The sequence below is a fragment of the Anser cygnoides genome, chromosome 1, assembly GCF_040182565.1.
Source record: "Anser cygnoides isolate HZ-2024a breed goose chromosome 1, Taihu_goose_T2T_genome, whole genome shotgun sequence".
Lineage (NCBI taxonomy): Eukaryota > Metazoa > Chordata > Aves > Anseriformes > Anatidae > Anser > Anser cygnoides.
In genome coordinates, this window is record NC_089873.1 from 66,017,727 (window position 1) to 66,036,883 (window position 19,157).

General features: G+C 48.8%; 1 protein-coding gene across 2 annotated transcripts in view; it reads left to right on the forward strand.

Moving 5' to 3' along the window:
* Window positions 1-420: 420 nt before the first annotated feature.
* The window catches only part of WNT5B (Wnt family member 5B), a 71,679-nt gene continuing 52,942 nt past the window's right edge, over window positions 421-19,157 (forward strand). Inside the window, exon 1 of one of the 2 annotated variants that reach the window (XM_066990282.1) lies at window positions 421-632. Coding sequence is in view for 1 of the 2 variants with exons in the window: in XM_066990281.1 (XP_066846382.1) it covers window positions 700-705 (6 nt within the window). In the remaining variant the exon portion in view is untranslated. Of the gene's footprint in view, window positions 706-19,157 lie in introns of both variants that reach the window. The other variant, XM_066990281.1, reaches the window with a different exon arrangement.

Sequence of the window (19,157 nt, forward strand, 5' to 3'; positions counted from 1 at the left end):
CCGGCTGTGAACCCACCGAGTTTTACGGGATCAGGGGGAGGCAGAGCCCCCGCCGCGATTCCCGGTGGTGTGACCCGCTGGTGGGGAGCCAGCCCCACGGAGACCCCCCCCCGAAATCCGCTCTCCTCCTGCCTCCAGCGGCCTCTCCACCAGCACCCGGGCTCCTCCTCGCCCCCTTCCCCACCCGCGCCGACCCTCGGGGAAGCAGCGGCGGCAGCAGCAGCAGCAGCGAGCCACCTCCCCTCGTCCCCTCGCCCTTTGGCAACCCCATTGCTCCGTGATCCCCCCCCCGGAGCCCCCCGACGGCAGCAGCCCCCCGGGCCGGCCCCGGCGAGCCCCCTCCCGGCGGCGGGGCGGGCGCAGGGCGCGGGGGGCGGGCGCGGGGCGGGGGGGAGGCGGAGCGGAGGCGGCCGGAGCCCCCGGGATCCGCCGGCACCTCCCGGGCCCGGCACTCGCCGCCGCCGCCAACTTCGGCCGGGAGGCGCCCTCGGAGCCGCGGCAGCCCGGCACCGGGAGCCTGCCCTATCCCGAAACCGCCGCCTCCGCCTCCGTCCTTCCTTCCTTCCCCGCTCCCCTCCCGCAGCCGCCGGCGGGGGGCTCGGCGCGGCGCGGGGCCGCGGCCCCCGGGGCAGGTGCGTCCCCTCGCGGTGTCCGGGGGGCGCCGAGCCCCGTGCACACCTGCCGCCGCCGCCCGGGGACATGCAGGTAGGGAGGGGGCGGCCCCGGCCGGCGGGGGGCGGCGGGGGGCTCCGAGGAGGGCCCGGCGCGGTGGTCCCCGCGACCCCCGCCGCGGCTCCGCGCAGCGCCCGGTGAAGGGGACGGGGCCGTCGGGGGGCGGCGAGGGGAGAGCGGGGAGCGGGTCGGGGACGCTGGTGGGGCTCCGGGAGCCCCTCGGCTCGGCCTGGAGGGTCGGGAGAAGGTGCTCGGGGGGCTCGGAGGGGTTCCCGTGGTGGGACGGGGCTGGTGCGGCGGTGGGGGGAGCTCCGGGCCTCGCCCTGGCACGAGGGAGGCTGCTGTGGCGTGAGGGATGCTCCTCGGCGTGGCAGCCGCGGCCGTGCTAAGGCAGATGGTCCTCTGACGTGAGAGGAGAGGCTCTGGCAAAGCAGATGCTGCCCCGGTAAGAAGGACCTTGCTGGCGGGTGAGGGTCTGCTCTCTCCCCGGGGCGGGCACCAGCTGCCCTGCGAGCCCCCGAGCCCCCTGCCCGTGCTGTCGGTCTCGCCCCAAACCTGCTGTGTGGCACCCGCACGGGTGCTGGCACGGCAGAAGGTGCTCGTGCACCCAGAGACACAGGCGAGCAGCGACAGCCTGCCTGGTCCCACGGTACGGGGGCGCGAGCATCCCCGCTGTACCCATAACAAACATCGTGTTTCGTGAAACTCGTTTTCTTTTTTTTTTATTTTCTGGGAATTATGGTGCAATACTTCCCTTAGCGGTACCGGCAGAAGAACTTCCCCAAACATATTGTCGTGTGCTGTGACACGCTTTGTTACCTCGTGTTTTCCCTCTGCCACCAGTTGAGCATCCCTGTCCGTCTCTCTATCCAACTTTTTCCTTCCACTTAATGCCTTCCTGCATGCACTCTCCAGCGTGTGTTCATCGCCACTCTTGCTCTGCTTTCTGCACACATATACTCACCTGTTCATCTTTTTTTTCATGACAGAGCAGTGCTGTTGCTCACCCGTGTGCCAGCATCTGTGTTCTTGCTTCGTTTTCTTTGTAGCCAGAAACTCTGGTGCACACACATCACGTTCGTGGTTTGCACGTTTCTCATAATGTGCTTTACCACACTTCACCAGCACGTGGGGACTGCCTTTTTGCACCAATGCCTCCTCTGCTGACTACACATCAAGTGTTCTTTCCCTGTGCTCTTTATTTGGGCTCAGGTATCTCCTTCCTTTACGCTCATCTTCTTTGTGTCTGCCTGTTCTGCGCCCTTTACCCCATCTGGTACGTGCATGTTACGAGGGTCTTCCCCATCCTTCTCCCCAGGCCTCAGGTCTGCAGGGGGGCACCAGCACTCACACCTGAGCCTGGCGTTGCCCTCCCTTCCCACATTCGCCACGGTGCACCAGCACGCGGTCTGAAGCAAGCCCTTTTTCCCGTGGTGGCAGTTTTAACACACAGGTGCGCTCCTGTCTTGTGTCGCATGCACCGTGTTTTAAAAGCAGAACAAAATTTGGTACATGCTCTTCTTCCCAAGAGAGAAAGAAGAGGATTCTCCTCTTCACACGAGGGACAGACTCCTCTTAAACCAATGTCCCATCCATGGGCACACGGATTTGTAGGTGAAGCTTGGGTGCTGAAGGAGTTCAGGTGGAATTTTTTTACTCCTAGTGTACGCCGTATGGAATAAGTTACCACGTGTGGCAGCAAAGCCAGCCCGAGCACTCTTTTTTTCCTTCTTGAAAGAAATTAGCCAAGTATATGAAGGGAAAAGCATGAGGCTCAACTGCCAGCTGAGGGTAGGAGGCAGAGTTGGACAGGAGAGCTGGCCGCGGCCCAGCCATGGATTTCCTGTGCTCCCAGGCTCCATCCCTCACTCGCGTTTCTGTGCCCAGGAGTGTCGGCGAGAGATTCCTCCTTTTTGGAAACGAGTCCCTCCCCAGCTCATTCGGTGACTTGGGGAATGTTTCACCTCTCCTCCTGGTAGCTTTAAGCAGCCCTTTTGTCCTTTCCTCTGTCTCTATTGTACGTAAAACTAACATGCCTCCGTTCGGGGCATGTTGAAGCTGAAATCGTTGCTGTGGGATCCCAGCACCAAGAAGTCTTCTTTCTCAGCCCCTTCCCTCCCAGTCTGCAAGAACTCGTGAGAGCAGTTGAAAAAAAATTGAAGTCTTGAAAGAGCTGGGTCTGAAAAGTTGGGTTTTCTTGATTTATTGCTTTTAGGGAGTAAGGTATGCCCCTTTTCAAGAGGACATACCTCTCTTGAAAAGTCTTTTCAAGGCTTATTCTACAAAGGCCAGAAACATAACTGTTTAAGAAAAAATGGAAATTCTCGTGTACTGAAGTTTCCAGGAGTTTGGGCTATTAGCGAGCAACCAAATGTTGTGAAATTTACACAACAAATAAATCAGCACAGTCACCTTTAATGCTATTTGTCCTTTTCTCTAGCCCAGTGGGCCTCTGTGTTTCTGGACTGCTTCAGATCTCGAGTCTTTTGTCCTGAAGTTGTTGGGCTTGGGTTTCAAGGCGTGCAGGGAATCCAGTCTTTTCTGAAGACTGCATGATTGCTCATCTAAATGAATATAAATTGTTTCTATTCATAAGATCTTTTTCCTAATGGCTGATCAAAGTTCAAGTGAAAAGCATTTCATCATTTCAAAACTAATTGGACACACACACAATAAGTGTTTCAGAGAGACTTTTAAGCACAGTACTTTTAAAATCAGGATGCAGATAGCCAAGGCATGTTGTCATGTAAGACCGCACAGTCCATGATTTGCTTCCATTTTTACAGAGAAAGGGGTGTTAGCTTGATGGAAAAAGGAACCCAGGTCCATTAAAGTTGAAGGCAGTGCAGACGGGAGTCACGGGAATTGTTCCTGGGCAGGAAACAATCCTTTCTAATGGCAGACCTAAGGAATGTGGGCCTAGGAAGCGTTTCAGAAAGAGCCGAGCGGTGGCTCGGTGCGGTACCTGGGTGCTTTCAGTGGTGGGAGGTAGCTGGTACTTGGAGAGCTCTTTCGATTCAAGAAGAGAACTGCACAAAACCAGCATGTTGCTGGCATTTAAGCAATATACGTTCGTGTTAGCAGTAGGCAACGTTTTTAACAGCGGGGTGATCAGCCATTGGAACCAACTACCAAAAGAAGCGTTAGCTTCTCCAGCTCTTAAAACCCTCAGATAAAGACCGACCGTCTCTTTGGAAAACACGTTTTACTTGCGTGTGAGTTGTGGGGCTGGCTGCAGAGATAACTGGATGAAACACACGTACAGAGCCACGGGCGGCACCGGGCCTTGCGATCTGCTGCCCCTTCCAAGCCTTGGCTTGCAAATCGACGAGGCTTACGCAAACCTTCCTCCGCTGTGAGGGAGGTAGAGCAACAGGGTCATTGAAAGCAGATTGCCGCTTTGCAGCACAGCTGCTTCACAAAGTAGGGATGCTCCCATGTCCCTTGTAATTACGCAGCCTTTCTTCGCAAAAGCACTTTGCAAGCTGAGACCATTGTACGGCGCAGCCTGCCCTTCTGTGGGGATCCTTCACTTGTCCTTGGACGCTGTAAAACACGCTGTGAAGCCTGATGGCTTGCAGCGAGGCTGCAGACAGCCTGGGGAAGGCAGTGCTGTGTATCCCCTCGAGCCCTCCGGGCTGGGAAGACTCAAGTTAAAATTTGGCTGAGTTTGCAAGACTTTAACTCCTTCTTCTTTCATTAAGTGTCACAAGCAATTGCCAAGCCTCTTCTGTCATGCCTTTTTCCCTCAGAAAGGTAGCTCGGCAGGGCTCTGGCACCTGGATGACTACACCAGCCCTGTGGCCCCCTGGCTTCTCCTTGGGTGTTCTCTGGTGTTCTCTGGTTCTCTGGTTCCCTGTGTGCGCAGCCCCAGCTCTCCTCCGTTGGTACCCAGCTTGTGGGGCTGTGGCTCCACAGCTCAGGCTGCAATTGTGCACGCTTCCCAGCACGGCTGCCCAGCTTCCCTGGGGAAACAGCATCCATGCCAGCAGTGCTCCTACACCTGCACGTCCAGGCAGCCCATGTGGAGGAGCCCCCGTCTGTGGTTGCAGCCCCCCGGCAGGGTTATTGGGGTGTCCTCCCTGGGGCCGGGCAAAGACGGGCAGTAGGAGCTCTGTGATGAACCCTGCCTCTTCCCCTCGGTCTGTTTACCTGTCTAAATTTAACTCCCCAGCCGGCTGCATCCCTCCTAAGCCGACCTGTTCTCTTGTGGCTGAGCTGTGGGTCTGGCTCGTGCTGCAGCGTTTCCTGGCGGCCTCGGGCTGGCGGTTTGCTGCTCAGTCCCTCTCTCCAGCAGACGCTGGTTCTCTCGAGGTCCTGGGCAAGCCAGTCCTCCCTGCTCCTGGTTTTATTTTTAATTCTGGCTGTGCAGAAAGCACCTCAGAGCCCTCGGGGCTGGAGGGTCTCTTGCTCTGTCATATCTAGATGCTCTGTTGATGCTGCAGTGGGCTTTGGGAAATCTCCCCTTGTCCCATTGCTGCCCACAGCCGTTTTCATTCTAGCTGTGGTTGTTCCCAGCATGCTGAAGGGCTCCGTGGCCATCTCTAGAGCGACAGTGCCTCTTTTGGCCCCCGTCGGGACCGAGACGGGTGGTCAGTCGGTCCTTCCTGGTGGATGCATCTCCCTTATTTTGCTTGGTACAGAACTGGGCTTCCCTGGGCTGGCGTTGGTCCCAGTTTGTTTGGGAACCTACTGATGTGCACCTCTGCTTCAAAGGAGCTGGCGAGAGGGCAAAGCCGAGGAGAGGAAGCGTTCCTATTTCTGTCAGGCTGGGCAGAATTAACTTTCTGTAGAGTTTCAGAGCTTGGTACAGTAAATATGGCCTGACCTGGCAGCCTTATTCATCTAAATGAAAACGGCAGGATCAGACCATTAGTGTCCTGCATAACCCTGCAAGAGACCCCTAATTGATCTCTGCTTTTCCAGGCATGCCTGGTTGTCGTGCAGTTAATGCTGTGGTCTACCACATGAGAGAGATGGTTTGAATCCTGGCCTCCTCTGTCACTCTTTGAGCTAACCCGGTGGCCTTCTGTTTAATGCTCTTGTATTCAGAAGAAAGGTATTGAAGGCCAAGGTTTCCAGCAGTGACTAGTGATTTGGGGTATCCGACTTGAAACGCTGTCAAAGGTCCCGATTTTTCTTCCGAGGCTCAGCTGTTTCTGATGCTTGGGCATGCTTAAGGAGTCAGGGATTGATTGCTCAAAGTGGCGAGTCAGTTCTGCAAAGCTTTGTCTCAGGTTCTGGAGTGGCATTAAGAAAAACAAAATTAGATAAGATAACTCTTTAGGTGACTAGCAGGGATACACAGATGGGGTAAATCATCCCAGAGAGAGCAGCAGTTCATGGCCAGAGAACTTGTGGCACAGTTGTGTACAGACTTGAAAAAAGAGTTCTGGGTGTAATCTTTGGCTTTCAGTAGGTCATACGAAGGGTTTGATAGTTTTTCTCTTTGGGAAAGAAAAGGAGACCAGCATTGTATCTTTGTGTGTGTGTGTATATATATATATATGTATATTTATATATATATATTATAATATTAAAATATATATACAGTGTAAGTTTTAATTTGTTTGAAGGATTTGGGGAAAATATAATGTGCTTTCTCTAAATCTTCTCCCATCTCAATTGGATGTGGAGACTGTGGATGGTCTCAATTGGATGTGGTTGGGTGGAGCATGTGTTTGGGGTTTATTTTAGTCATTAAGGGCAGAGGGTTAACAAAAGTCATACCAATACTGGTATTTCAGTGGTCTCCCTAAATTTATCTTCCAATTGTTCTCTGTTCAGTTTCTTGGCTGTTTCAGCATCATTGTTTCACTGAGTCCCAAAGCATTGTAGCACCTCTATTATGTGCAAGTCAGTTTGAAAGCAAATAAACTGAGAATATCCCTCGCTTAGTTGTTAAAACCTCTCTGAGCTTTGGTACACATCAAAGAATGTCGAGAAAAACATGTGAGCCCAAATATGTCTTCATTAACAGAATCTTTTCCGGAAAACGTTGTTTTGTGGCTGTCAGGTTCACTAGTCTCTGAGGTGCTCGTAAGTACTCCAGAGCTGGCTGTAGTCAGAAAAAAATGATACTGTGCGAAAGAAAATGAAGGTGTTAAGGTGGTTTGGTTTTGTTTTGCTTTTTACAGATTGAGCAGTATAGAAATTTCCTGATTATATTCTGTGGTCCAGATTTGCTATAATTATTGTAAATATCAGAGCTGGCAGAATGCCAGAGTTTTGTTTAGAAAATAAGTTGCCATTATCATTTCTGTGTCACAATTGGGAGGGTTTGAGTATCCTGTGACCGTCACCACCGTTGATTCTGCCCATCTTTGGATGCGAAAAAACTAGCTGGAATCCTACTGTCGTGCATCGAGGCGATATTCATGGGGTAGCCCCATCACCCTGCTTGCTGTAGTGGAGGCTTCAGGGTTTGAACCACATTTGAACCGTTGCTTCTTGTTCAAGCGCAGGGTGTGTACAGACCAGGTTTCTCCCTGACATCTGCAGCCCTGTGTGTGACTGCAGCTGTTGTTCCACCTGCGGAGACTTTGCTGCCCGCCACGCAGGTAGCGCCGCGTTAGTGCTTGCGTGAATTATGACCAATTGCCTGTCATGACTTCTCCTCTGTTTTTCTAACTATTCCCCATTTCCACCCATTCTTAACAAGCTTTTTGGGAGTTTTGCCAAAGGACAAAATGAACTTCTAATAATTCTTTATTAATGGCAAGAAAGTTTTCAGCTGGGTGAGCTCGGTGAGTGCAGCGCTGTTTATGTGCAGTTTTTACTGGAGCTGCTCGGGCTCTTTCAGCATCTCTGGTGCTTTCCAGGGAGTCTGCGCAATCCTGAAAGACTCGAGAGCTGGCTGTCTTCTCCACAGCACGCTGAGATGATCTACGAGTCTGCGTTTCTGCATAACTACAGTTGTACTCCAACATCATAATAACCCGCTGCACATAATAGCCACTTTTTTTTTTTTTTTTTTTTTTTACTACAAGACATGTAAAACTTCTGTATTTTCTAAGAAAATGGCACCATTTTAGGTCAGACCTGCCTAGATGGAACAATAGACTCCGATCAGCCTCTGTGTGAATTTGACTGCTTTTGTTAGGTCCCGTTCATGGCAGAGCAGCACCAGCACTGGTGACATGGGAGAAACAACACCTCCTGCTGTGGCCTTGCTGGGATCTCTGTCAGAATAATGGTGTTAACTGGGGTGTACAGAGGCATGGGACTTTTTTTTTCTTCTTCCTTCATGACCTAATGAAGTTTTATGGGGTAAACTTGATAGTCTGGACCAGGCCATAGTATAAATGCTAGGTGACGCTTCAAGTCGAGCATAAAACGCAGCTATGAGCAATAAGAAAGGTGGTTATGTATGTTTAGACAAAGTTAGCTTGTTAGTTAAGCCTAACTTTGGCTTATGGACAAGGTCAAAGTAGGAAATCTATTTTAAATATGTTAGAGATAAGGCTCTGTCAGTTCCTTGCCACTTTCGGTAAACCTTCTTGAGATCTGGGCTGGTGAACCTTGTGGTTCATGCAATCCTTCCTGAGATGGACAAATTGAAGGTGCCGCTCACCATCACAGGATGGAGGGATAAACAGCTTTGCCTGGCACCTGTACAAGCTCCTGCACCTCCATGATGTAACATGGAAGATGATCCTCTTATTTCCCAGCTGGTCTAGTAACTCATTCTCCCACCTGGTAAAAGGTGGTGATCTTCAGTGGGCCCCAACCCCTGTTCGGGTTATCCATTGGGCCTGTGTGCAAGAGGACATTTTTATGCCTGCCGTCAGGGCATGCTGGAGTTGGGCCAGGGACGGAGAAGTCCCAGGAGGAGGATATATTCCTGTGGGATTGCAAGAGCTCAGAACCATTGCCCGTTCCCAAGTCACGAACTGTCATCCAGAAGGTCCATCAACGTAACAGATGCTGGTCGGATGTTGAAAGCCACAGAGTCACCTTCACATGTTTGGTCTCAGGCAGTCACCATTCCCTGTTTGGTCTCAGGCAGATGCTGCTGCCCTGCTGAGCACTGTCGATCTCCTGCTAACTGAGCCTTGCTTATCCTGTCAGCTCCTCTGCCCAAGTGGGCAGGAGCCTTTGGCTTTTACTGCCAACAGTGTTAAATTCATCACTTGATCCTCTCACTCTTTCCTTAGTAGTGCTTTCTCTCAATACACCTCTGCATCATTCTAGCTGCACTTCCAGACTGTCTTGATCCCATGTAATTTGAAATCCTGTGTCTGTGACTGGTTGCTGTGAATTGACGCTCTGTGTGGCTTTTACGCAGTACAGACTTGGTGTTCATGCCCATCATCCCATTTGTCAGAAGCAGCAGACATTAGTGGTGTGGGTGCCTTTCTGGTCAAACTTCACAACCCTGTGTTGGTGATACACTGCTTTCTCTTATTGTCCTGACTTCCACAGAAAACAATGGTTGGTTATTTCTGCATGGGGCAGAAATCACTGTTGGTTGTATGTATGCTTAGAGATGTCTTCAGACAGAATGAACACATCAGAAATGTTCTGGATTTTTAGAGCTTTTCCTTGTGTTTGTATGCAAAGAATTAATATTAAATAAATAACAAATGATTAGAGGTAATTTCTGGAGTCCCATTTGCCTTTTCCTTTCCAAAGTTTCACAGTGCAGACCATTGGAAAGTGGTCTGTAATCCAGTATGCTGAATAAGAAGTGGAGCTCTGTAGGGCATCTAGGAGTATCCTCAGACCCCACCCATCATCTGTGTGTAGAAGTGGGTTTCTGTTTGTCCAGTGCCCATCCAACACCATGGACCTTTTCCTTGAAATCAAAATCTGCAATTGCTCTGTAATATTTTGGAGCATAATGTTCCTAAACAAGTCTGGGTGAAGGTGTGCCATTTCCTGAGCTTCTGTGAGGTACCTCTGGTTCCTGGTGTGTCCCCAGAGTGAATATGCCCGCTGGGACCTCCATATGCATGGAGCAAATGCCCAGTCCTCAGGCAGCAACACAAATACGGAGCAGGCAAAGTAAAGAAGCTTTCATTAGAAAACATGCTTAGGTATAAAATAAAATTTCCAGAAGAAAAACATATTTTTCCATAGTGATGTTTCAAAACTTAATGATTTCTGTTTCCAATTGACATTCAGACTTAAAATGATATTTAAGTTGAAACCTGAAACAAGAGTTTAAATTTCAGGTCAACACACTGAAATCTCTTGTTTTGGATCAACATTTCATGTTGAATGTTTTGTTTCTATCAATAACATGTTGTTTTTTTCCGCCGCATTTTCAATTCAAAAGCATTTGGAATTGTTCATGGCATGAAATATTATAATATTTTGACCTTTCATCTCTTTTTGGGATGAAGGCAAATGTTGAAATCCCAGGCCTTCTTGGGGAACAGAGATTCCATTCTCTGACCAGATCCACAAAAGTGTATTTCCACTGGTTTTGCTGGCTGGCTACTTCAATACTTTGTGTGTGATGACTTGTAATTCACTGCAGATTGAATCTGCAGTGCGTCCACATGGCTGATCTGGAGAGTCTGAGGGCAGTTAATCTTCCTTGCTCCGTTTTGTGCTTTCAAATTAATATCCAGATTTCTTGCCCAAGATAAATTTTCCTTTCTAACCAGTGTTTGGTAGATCAGTGCAGTTTCCTGATACACAATCCATGCACAAAGTAGGACTCTGATGCTCTCTCAGTGCAGCTACAAGCTCTATGAAATCAGGATGTTTTAAAATTTGAGACAGCTTCTTGGTTGTCTATTGTTTGCAATCTTGCAAGCTGCCATATATCTTTCTGCTCAGAAGTTACTTTTTCCCCTTCCCACCACTATGGGGAACATTTTCCTGCCGGGCTCTGCGCGCTGTGTCTCTGAAGCAGTTTTATGGTGTTCCTCAGAAGCATGCTTTTGTAAAGTTGCCTCAAAGCATAATCCAGAGAGAGCCTCAGAACCAAGAAATGTTGTTTTTTTGGTTTTGTTTTTTTTTCTGTTTGGCTTTGAGGTGTTATCTCCACTCTTCCAAAATGCAATTGGCTCCATCTACATCCCTAAGCTGTTTTGTTTGGAGCAAAGAGAGCTCAGAAAATCAGGGGAGGCCACACACATAAACAACTGTGTGTGAAATCAATTAGTCTAAACGAGCAGGAGATGTATTCCTGAAGGAGAAAAGAGCGGTTCTCACAGCAGCTTCCCCTGTGTATTGCCTTGGCGGGCCTGCTACAAACATTACATCACTGGAACAATGATGAGCTAGGTGAACATTTTAAACTTTTCTTGTGATCTTGGCCAGTATTTACAGGGGTGTTTGATTGTGTTTGAAGACTCTTCTGTGCCCTTTGAGAATATTTTAACGGAGGAATTTAATAACGGAAATTCTCATAGAAACCACGTTAACATGCTAAAGCAAACGTTACTGAAGGGACCTAACTGTTGATATCTTAAATTGCAATGTTTGCATCTGAAATTTGAGTCTAGGAATGGCACTCATCCATTCTGGGATAGGAATCCACGTCTGTTTTTCTGGTGTATTCAGTTATCAGAAAGTTTCAGCAGTGTGCACACAAACAATCTATGGGAAAAAATTACTTGCAAGAGTTCTCATAAACAAGTGTTTATCTCAAATTAGAGAAAAAAAACTTGTACTGCTTCTTAAAAATCTGGGAAGAAAAAGAAGTTTCCTCAAGTTGTGTGTTTCAAACTACTGTTCCTCTCTTCGGTTGCACGACTTTGAAACAGGACACCGATGTGGAAGGATTTCTAAACCTGGTTAACTCTTGGATCGTTGTCATGTATAGTGCGAGTGCCCAACTTTCCCTGCCAGAGGAGAGGTATTCATGTCTCAGCATATTGTGGTCCTTTGCTCTAGGATACCCAAGGGTCAGTGATTAAGATCACATCCCAGTTCCTCTCTGCACCTCTTTAAATAAGTCTTCTTTCTTTGCAGGCTGGCCTGGGGCAGAGATAACTTGTCCTAGGAGCAAAAAGCTATGTTCAGCCATTGTTGACTGAAGGAAGGCCATGGAAAGGAGCCCCCAACAGAGCACTGTTTAAGGGAAAGGAAAGAAAGACTGGGAAATCTAGGAGACAGCTACTCTACTCAACCTCTTAAGTTGTCACAGGAGAGGATGAAGCAGTTCAACTCTGAAAAATCTTTTTATCTTTATGCTTGTGGTGTCATTCAGACATTTAAGACTTTTCATGGCCATGAATATTCCCTGGCCCTATCCACCTCCCATCTGGGGCTGAAGAAAATAAGATAAATGACTTTGCGTTTTGCACTGAGGTCTCCCTAATGAATCACTCTCTGCTTAGTCCAACCCTGAACTGAAAGTCCCTCTTTAAACAAAAAAAGGTTCTCAAAGGCTTACAGAAAAACCACCCATGTTAGGGAAAGCTGCAGGGTAAGGGTCTTGACTGGGTTCTCCTGTCTACGCAAACTGGGAGTGAAGTTTTGGCCTAATTTCTTGTTTAATTTCTAATATGTAATAATAGATTATTGTCCTGATTTGAAAAGAAAGTCCTTTACAGCTAAGGTTTTGGTGTCTGATTTTGTCTGATTTGGTGTCAGATTAGTTTGAGGCCAAGAGATTTACCAGCGTAGAAGTCAAGAAGACACCATGGGCTACTGCACTGCAGCTGGGAGCCCTTCGTGAGAGGGCAAAGAGCTGTCCCTATAGCTCATAGGGCAGGAGGGGGTCACCATATATGACATGTTGTTGCCAAATCCCAGCGGTTGGTGGATGCTTATGAGTAGCCACTGCCTTTTATCGTTCTGACCACCTTCACATGTTTTAGTGGCTACCTGATTTGCCCAAGGAGATCACCTCTTGGGGTCCTCAGGGCAAAAGTGGGCTTCCTAGAGCTAAGCTGTCTTTGTGACCACAGAAGGAGAGACCACCACAGCCCTTTGGTCACCCCCAGAAGCATCTCTCCAGGGAGGTGTCTGCTGAAAGGCAGTCACTTGCAAGTTAGCCAGCTATACACCGCTGAAATCCATCTTCCTCAGGCAGTTCTGTAGGTTCCAAAGCAACCAGTGTGCTTCTTCAGGCACCTAAATATCGCTGTTAAAGTGGTTTATTGTCCTTGGTTTCACACCTATGAAAGGGGAGTCCCAGCATGCTGCTTCTGTGATGCCCATGTGGTCCTTACTCCCTTTTCTCTTGCAGCAAGCTTGAGAAGCAAGTGTAGATGGTGGTCTTGTCCCCTGTGTTCCTTCTTCTTGTGGGAAACACAAAGAACGTTCAACCGCACAAATAAATTCAACTGCTAATTTCCAGGGCCTAATTACACTTCTTGGGTTTGCTGCCTGACCTGAAAATAAAACGCCTCTTCCAAAGTTGTTTTATTTTGTTTTGTTTTAGCAAAGCAAATAAACAAAAGTCACGCTACCGAGTGCAGAGGATGGCTTGCGCGGTTCATTTGCCTTTCTTCCTGCCTGGGTTCTGCTCGGCCAGTTGTGCCCCAAGCTGCGCTTTGGGAGGGGCATCCCACGCTAAATATATCCGCGCTGCCTGTGAAATGCAGTATGGGGCACTGCGTCATTTGGTGGAGTTTACTTGGAAACTAAGGTGGGAAGCCAGCTTTTATTTTCAGCCTTGGGTCAGATGCATTGGTCAGTTGTCTCACCCGGAATTTTAGTCTCGATCAGGAGCTTGTCCTTGTAAAAGAGATACAGAACCAGCTCTCTAAATAAAAAAACAAGCTAATTGCAGCAACAAAATAACATTGGAGCAACCGTATTTTTCTTGTTCAGAAACCAGATTTAAGATCCAAGAGCTTCTTTGGATAGGTCACATTAAAACAAACAAAAAAATCATAGCTCAAATATCATAGTTTACTGAGTAGAGGAGTTGGTGTAATGCTGAACGCTCTAAATATATCAGGAAGGACTCCAGCTCTGGCAGCACACCGACAAGTGAAGTCTTGAGCTTTTGATAATGTTGGGTCAGAAATACATACCTACAAGAAAATACATGATGAACAGATTCAACTTGGCATCTAAAGAGGGTTCAGATTTGCAATTTCTAGTTCCGACTTTTGGCTTGTCTTTCTTCCATGCTTCCAGAGTGTGGAAACACCAAGGTGCAGGTCCAGCACCTGAACTAGCTTTGGTGCATTTGCCCTCAGCAAGGCAAATGTAGCATTGGTGACACAAATCTGCTGGGGACTCTTGGGGACTTGCCCAGGCAAGTAGGAAGGTGGAAACCCTCACTGTCTGTCCAGAGCTAGCCAGGAGCTCCTGCCTGCATGTGTAACACGTGGCAATCAATCTCTGGCTGACGTATATATTTTTCTCTCTCTTGCCTATGCCGTTATAAATGAGAGGAAAGTCAGTGTCCGTATACGGCTGTCTTACTAAAATAGGAGATAAGTAGACTGTTCAGTTATATTTTTCCAGCAGGATAATGATGAAGTAACTCCTGTCTTGTGCTTTATAGTGCCTGGCACACTGGGGCCTAGGGACATTCCTACAGTGTGAGCTGTGCTTTGAAGCCCAAGGCCATTCAGCTCTACCTATGTAGGGCACCGAGCATGCTGGGGTCCTGACCTGCAGCGAGGGATACCCCATCTCCCTGATGTGCATTTCATGCCAATGACAATGAAATCTTCCTGATTTCTCTGGGAGGATTCAGTTGTGAGGATGAGGGCTGGGATTTCTGGGGTATGTCCCTGGCTCTGTGACTTCTGCTAAGATGGAGTGCCTCTTTTCCTTCATGGGCTTCACCTGGCACTAATGGCTGTGGGCCGCAGGGAGGGCAGAGGATTACTACTACCACCCAAGCCTGCCCAGGTGTAGTTTATCCTCTCTGTAACAGAGGAGTGCTGAGAGAACAGTTGAGAAATACTTCTCTTCAGGTTTTGTTGTGGGTTCTTTGTCTGTCCTGCTTTTATGGCTGCCCAATGTTCCCTAGGAAGGAAGTAGGTAAATGAACAGTCCTAGCAGATATTATGGTAGATATCTGACAGCTTTATGTTTCTTCAGATTTCTTGTGCTTTGTTCAAATCTGCATGGCTTCTGAGGCCTTGCTGTATCAGGGAAGGGCAGGGCTGGGGGTAGAGGGTTTCCTGGCAGTGGCAGGGGGAAGTCACAAGCAGCTGTCCCGTGGCCGTGTGCTCCACCTGCTGCACCACGGGCTGTGGTGTGGGCTGAATACTCATGTTTTTTGTTCAATGGTTATGTGGAAAGTAAGCCTGTCTGCGCAGTGTGTCAGAAAGTTACGTTTATTTGGTGAGGAGGTACATATTGGATGGTGTCTGCGTCTCTCTAGTCCACCTCAGGTTATTAACTAAGCCATAATAACGTGTAATTAACCCTTCAAAAATAAGCACTGCTCCTGTATGAAGCTTGCTCCCTTCCCTCTTTCCCCCTTAAGCCCTTCTCCCTACCCTTGTAACCCTTCAGGACAACTGGCTGTGTCCACCCGCTATCTAGTAGCGGTGGGCAGGCCGAGGCCTCGGTGTCTGGTTTGTGAAGAGGCAGCCGTGGCTTTGTCCTGAATCCTGCCTGTGGACAGCAGCATCGGCTGAATCCGCTGGCATGCCTGTGTGGAGGGCAGGGTGTGTGAGCACACTGAGAGATAACGCCGTGCTCCGAGGGCAAGGCGTTGTGTCCTGACAGAAAATCTGCTGATGCTCCAGCAGGAGAGACTGAGGGTGGCTCTTGGAGCACTGAAGGGTTTTGGTTGGTGCTTTGGTACGTCAGTGCTGCCACAGGGGCAAGAAACATCCTGCAAAGGGCAGCCAGTCTGGAGATTTTGAGTTCCCAAACTGCAGGGTCCCAGTGTGCCAGAGGATGTGGTGGGCAGGAGAAACTCACATCTGCTCCTATCCGCCAGTTCCACTGCCCATTGTGAGTGTGAATGTAAAACAGCGGGGTAGATGCTGGCAGCCTGGCTCTCCCTTTGCCTTCTGTGTGGCTCTCGTGTTTCCGTGCCTTTGAAAGAACATCTGACAAGTCGGGGTTGCAGTTTTTGGGAGCGGTCTGGCTTTAAAGCAGCAATTCATTCGGCTGTGCCAGTGGGAGTAAGCATGAGCTTCTCCTCAGTTTGCAGACATTTAGTGCCAGGGGATGAGGAGGGGGGTGAAGGAAGGAAAAGCAGTCTTGGGCTGGAAAGAGCAGGGACAGAGGAGGAAAAGAACAGGGAGAGGGGAGGTGGTAACCCACCTGGGATGTGGCACATGGGAAGGGTGCAGGTTTGGTCATCCCTCTCCCCGTACCTACACCATGCTGGCAGGCTGTGGTGGTGACCCCATTGTGAAGTCCCATATAACCAACAGGCAGTGCTTTTGTGGGGAAGGAGGGAATGAGATAAGACAGATGGTTAACCCCACTGCTATGAGCTCTTCTCAGTTGTCACCTACCTCCTGTTCTGTATTTTCTCACCCATACTTACCTGAGGGCTGTCATCTCTTTAACTAAAACAGGGCTTTGCTCATATTCTGTTTACTAAAGCTGCAAAGAAACCCTATAGCTGCAGAAGGCAGAGCAGGAGATATTTTATATTTCCCTCATCAGTACTGAACCGGTGTTCCAGGAAAATGGAAAAAAAAAACGGGTGTTGTGTCATGGGAGAAAGTCTTATTTAGGGGATATAAAACTTTGTGTGCAACCAATGAAGGTCTCCTGGCACTCCTGCTAATCCTGCCCAGGTCTTGCTGTGGTGCACGTAATGCAAAACATATAATAATTCCTTCTGTAGCTTCAGTCAATTTTTTTTGTTTGTTTCCTGAACTGGTGTTCTGTGTTCGTGTGTCCTGCTCCAGCAGTCCTACCTTAACGGCTTGACTGGTTTGCTGGGTGGTTTGGAGCCTTTTGATGGAAGGCGCTATTTAATTATCAGCGGTGTTATGTTCCCAGAGTTCACTACATGAAAGGAAAATACCGGCAGTCTGTAATTAATCTAAGCTAATGTGCCACTGTTTACACTCCATCTCCCAAACCAGACAGATGTAAGAAGACACCCAGCCTTCATCTGGGATCCTCCCAGGTTATTTCTGAGCTATCTTTGGAGAACCGCCGTGAACATATCTGCCCACCCCACAAGTCCCTCAGAAATGAGTACCTTTAAATTTTTTGAAGGAATGAGTGGGAGACTTTGTTCTCTAGTGGGGAACAGGGTTTAATGCCTTTTCGTTTGCATTACCACAGCTGACATTGGCTGGCATGGCGCTGGAGTACAGAACCTCTCCAGAAGTCGTGAATTTTGCAGCGTGAAAGGGTCTGATGTAATAGGCGTTGCTTCCTCCATCGCTCCCCTGGCTCTAGGCGACTAGAAGGCTGCTGAGCATGGGGATGTGCTGGCTCTCTGTGGGTGCAAGACGTGTGATTCTCTGCTAGCCTGGCCTTTGGTTTTAAAATAAAATATCATATGTTCGTTTCCGGTCACTCTGCTACAAATATTTAGCAGAAAAAGGTGACGAAAATGCTTAGAGCTGTGGAGAGACTGAAAAGATTATGCATCTGTAGTTAGAGTGAAGGGTAATAAAAAGCAACGTGACAGATGTATATAAACTTAGAAGTACAGAGAAGTAAACCAGGCATTCCTGTGTGTACTTTTACATAGTACAAGGTTTTCAATTGAAACAAAACATCTGACATAGGTGAAACTTACTTTTTTCTTGCAGCACATAAATAATTGAGAGCAAGAATTTAGTAGAATTCGGAAAGGATTAGACATTTATATGGATAAGACTCTTACAGTTTATGAATTTTACTCTAGCTGTTTCAGAAGGTATCAGGCCTCCTGTTCCTGGACAGTCTTCCAGCTGTAGTTGGTTTAACTGGCTCCATCGTGTGTCGAACCTTCCTTTGTCTGACAGTGGACGCTAGTTCAGAGTCTTGCATTCCCGAGCATCTCTGCATCAAACGGTCACTATAAATGTGGCTGGAATCAGAGGTGACCACGAGTTTCTAATCACCTGAAGGCTGATATGCAGCACATGAGGATGTTGTTTTTCGCAGACCATAGATTTGAGATGATAATTATCCACCATGTCAAACCACCAACTCACTTGGCTCCGCTACCTCTTTGCCCGTCATCCATCCCAGTGCTGCAGGGGATAGGTGACCTCTGCAGATCTGAGGCGCAGCAGAAAACTTGATGACAGCAGAACCTATGCGTTCCCCTCCTCTTGGGGGATGATGCATTTCAGGTGTTCCATCAGCACCTTTTGTCAGCAAGCTGTTTCATTCAGACTGAAACGAGCTGTAAGCAACTTAATCATGTAGCAAAGGCTCTCCCCGGGTTTACCTTTTTGTTATGTCTTTGGGCTCTGTGTCTGATGCACAGTGACTTATACTGCTGCAGATATACCGGTGCAGAGTAGTCCCCGCAGTGCTGCTGCACGGGGCACTGTGTACAGGGGGACACTCGGGGTAGGCTCATGCTTCCACGCCCCAACCTTTTGCTGGTTTAGCCCAAGTAGCCTGCTGGCATGGCTGGCCTGGAGGGAAGAAAGCTTTGTAATATCCAGCAGAGGGTGCTGATAAACAGCCTGAGCAATCGGGTACCTCTGCACACTGGTTCTCCTGCATCTGAGCCCCAGTTTTGGGTGGGTGCATCCAGGCTAGCAGGTGGAGTGGGCCAGTGGGAGCAGGGCTGCAGAGTGAAATGGTTGGTGCCAAAGACCTGGCAACTGCACAGCAGCACAGTGAAGTGAGGGGCTCCTGTTTTGGTCTGGCTCCGTTCTGGTCCTATGGGTATGGAGGAGGTGTGTGATGTGTCCTCCTTGAGCATGTTTGCCAGTTCGGTTTGATCTGAAGGGAATCCAGTTTGCCAGCTCGAAGGCTGCTCCAAGTTGCAGATCAACGCATGGGTAGTGGGAATGATGGAGGACTGAATTAGGAAGTGAATCCTGGTTTGAACTAGGCTACTGGCGTGCTCGTGGCTGTCTCGCTGTTGGTAGAGGTCAGGTCTGCTATGGAGTCCCCACCTCCAGCGTCAGGCCGACCATTTTTGAAATGCAGGTGACTGCAGATACTCCATCTGATCTCCATTCAGTGCAGTCTGCAGCCCCTGAGTTTTTAAACCAAGTTTATGCCTGAACTGAACTCAAACTCTCCAAGTGCATCTCAGTCAAAGCTTCCAAGTTTGATCAGATCTTGCCGTTCAAGCCACAAGGTATTATGCAAAACTGTAACTTGGTCCCAGCTGTGCTCAGAAGGGTCACAAACCTTTCAGTGAACCTGGGCTGAGTTTGTGCCAAATCCCCAAACCAGGTGTATTTTTCATGTGCTTTTAGGACTGTGTGTTGTAAATGTCACGTGGCTCTGAAATTTAGTCCACAGAGCAAATGTAGTATGTGATGGGGGCACTGGGATCAGGGAAGAAGAGGAAGAATTTTTCTTCAGGTAATTATAGGCAGCTGAGTTGCCTGTGGACAAAAATGCTGCTAATGCTCAGCACCTTTAGAGTACTTACTTGCCTCGTAGTGCAGGCATCCCTGAAGTCCTGTACATCAAAGGGTGTAATACCAGTCTGGTCTGTAATCCAGCACACT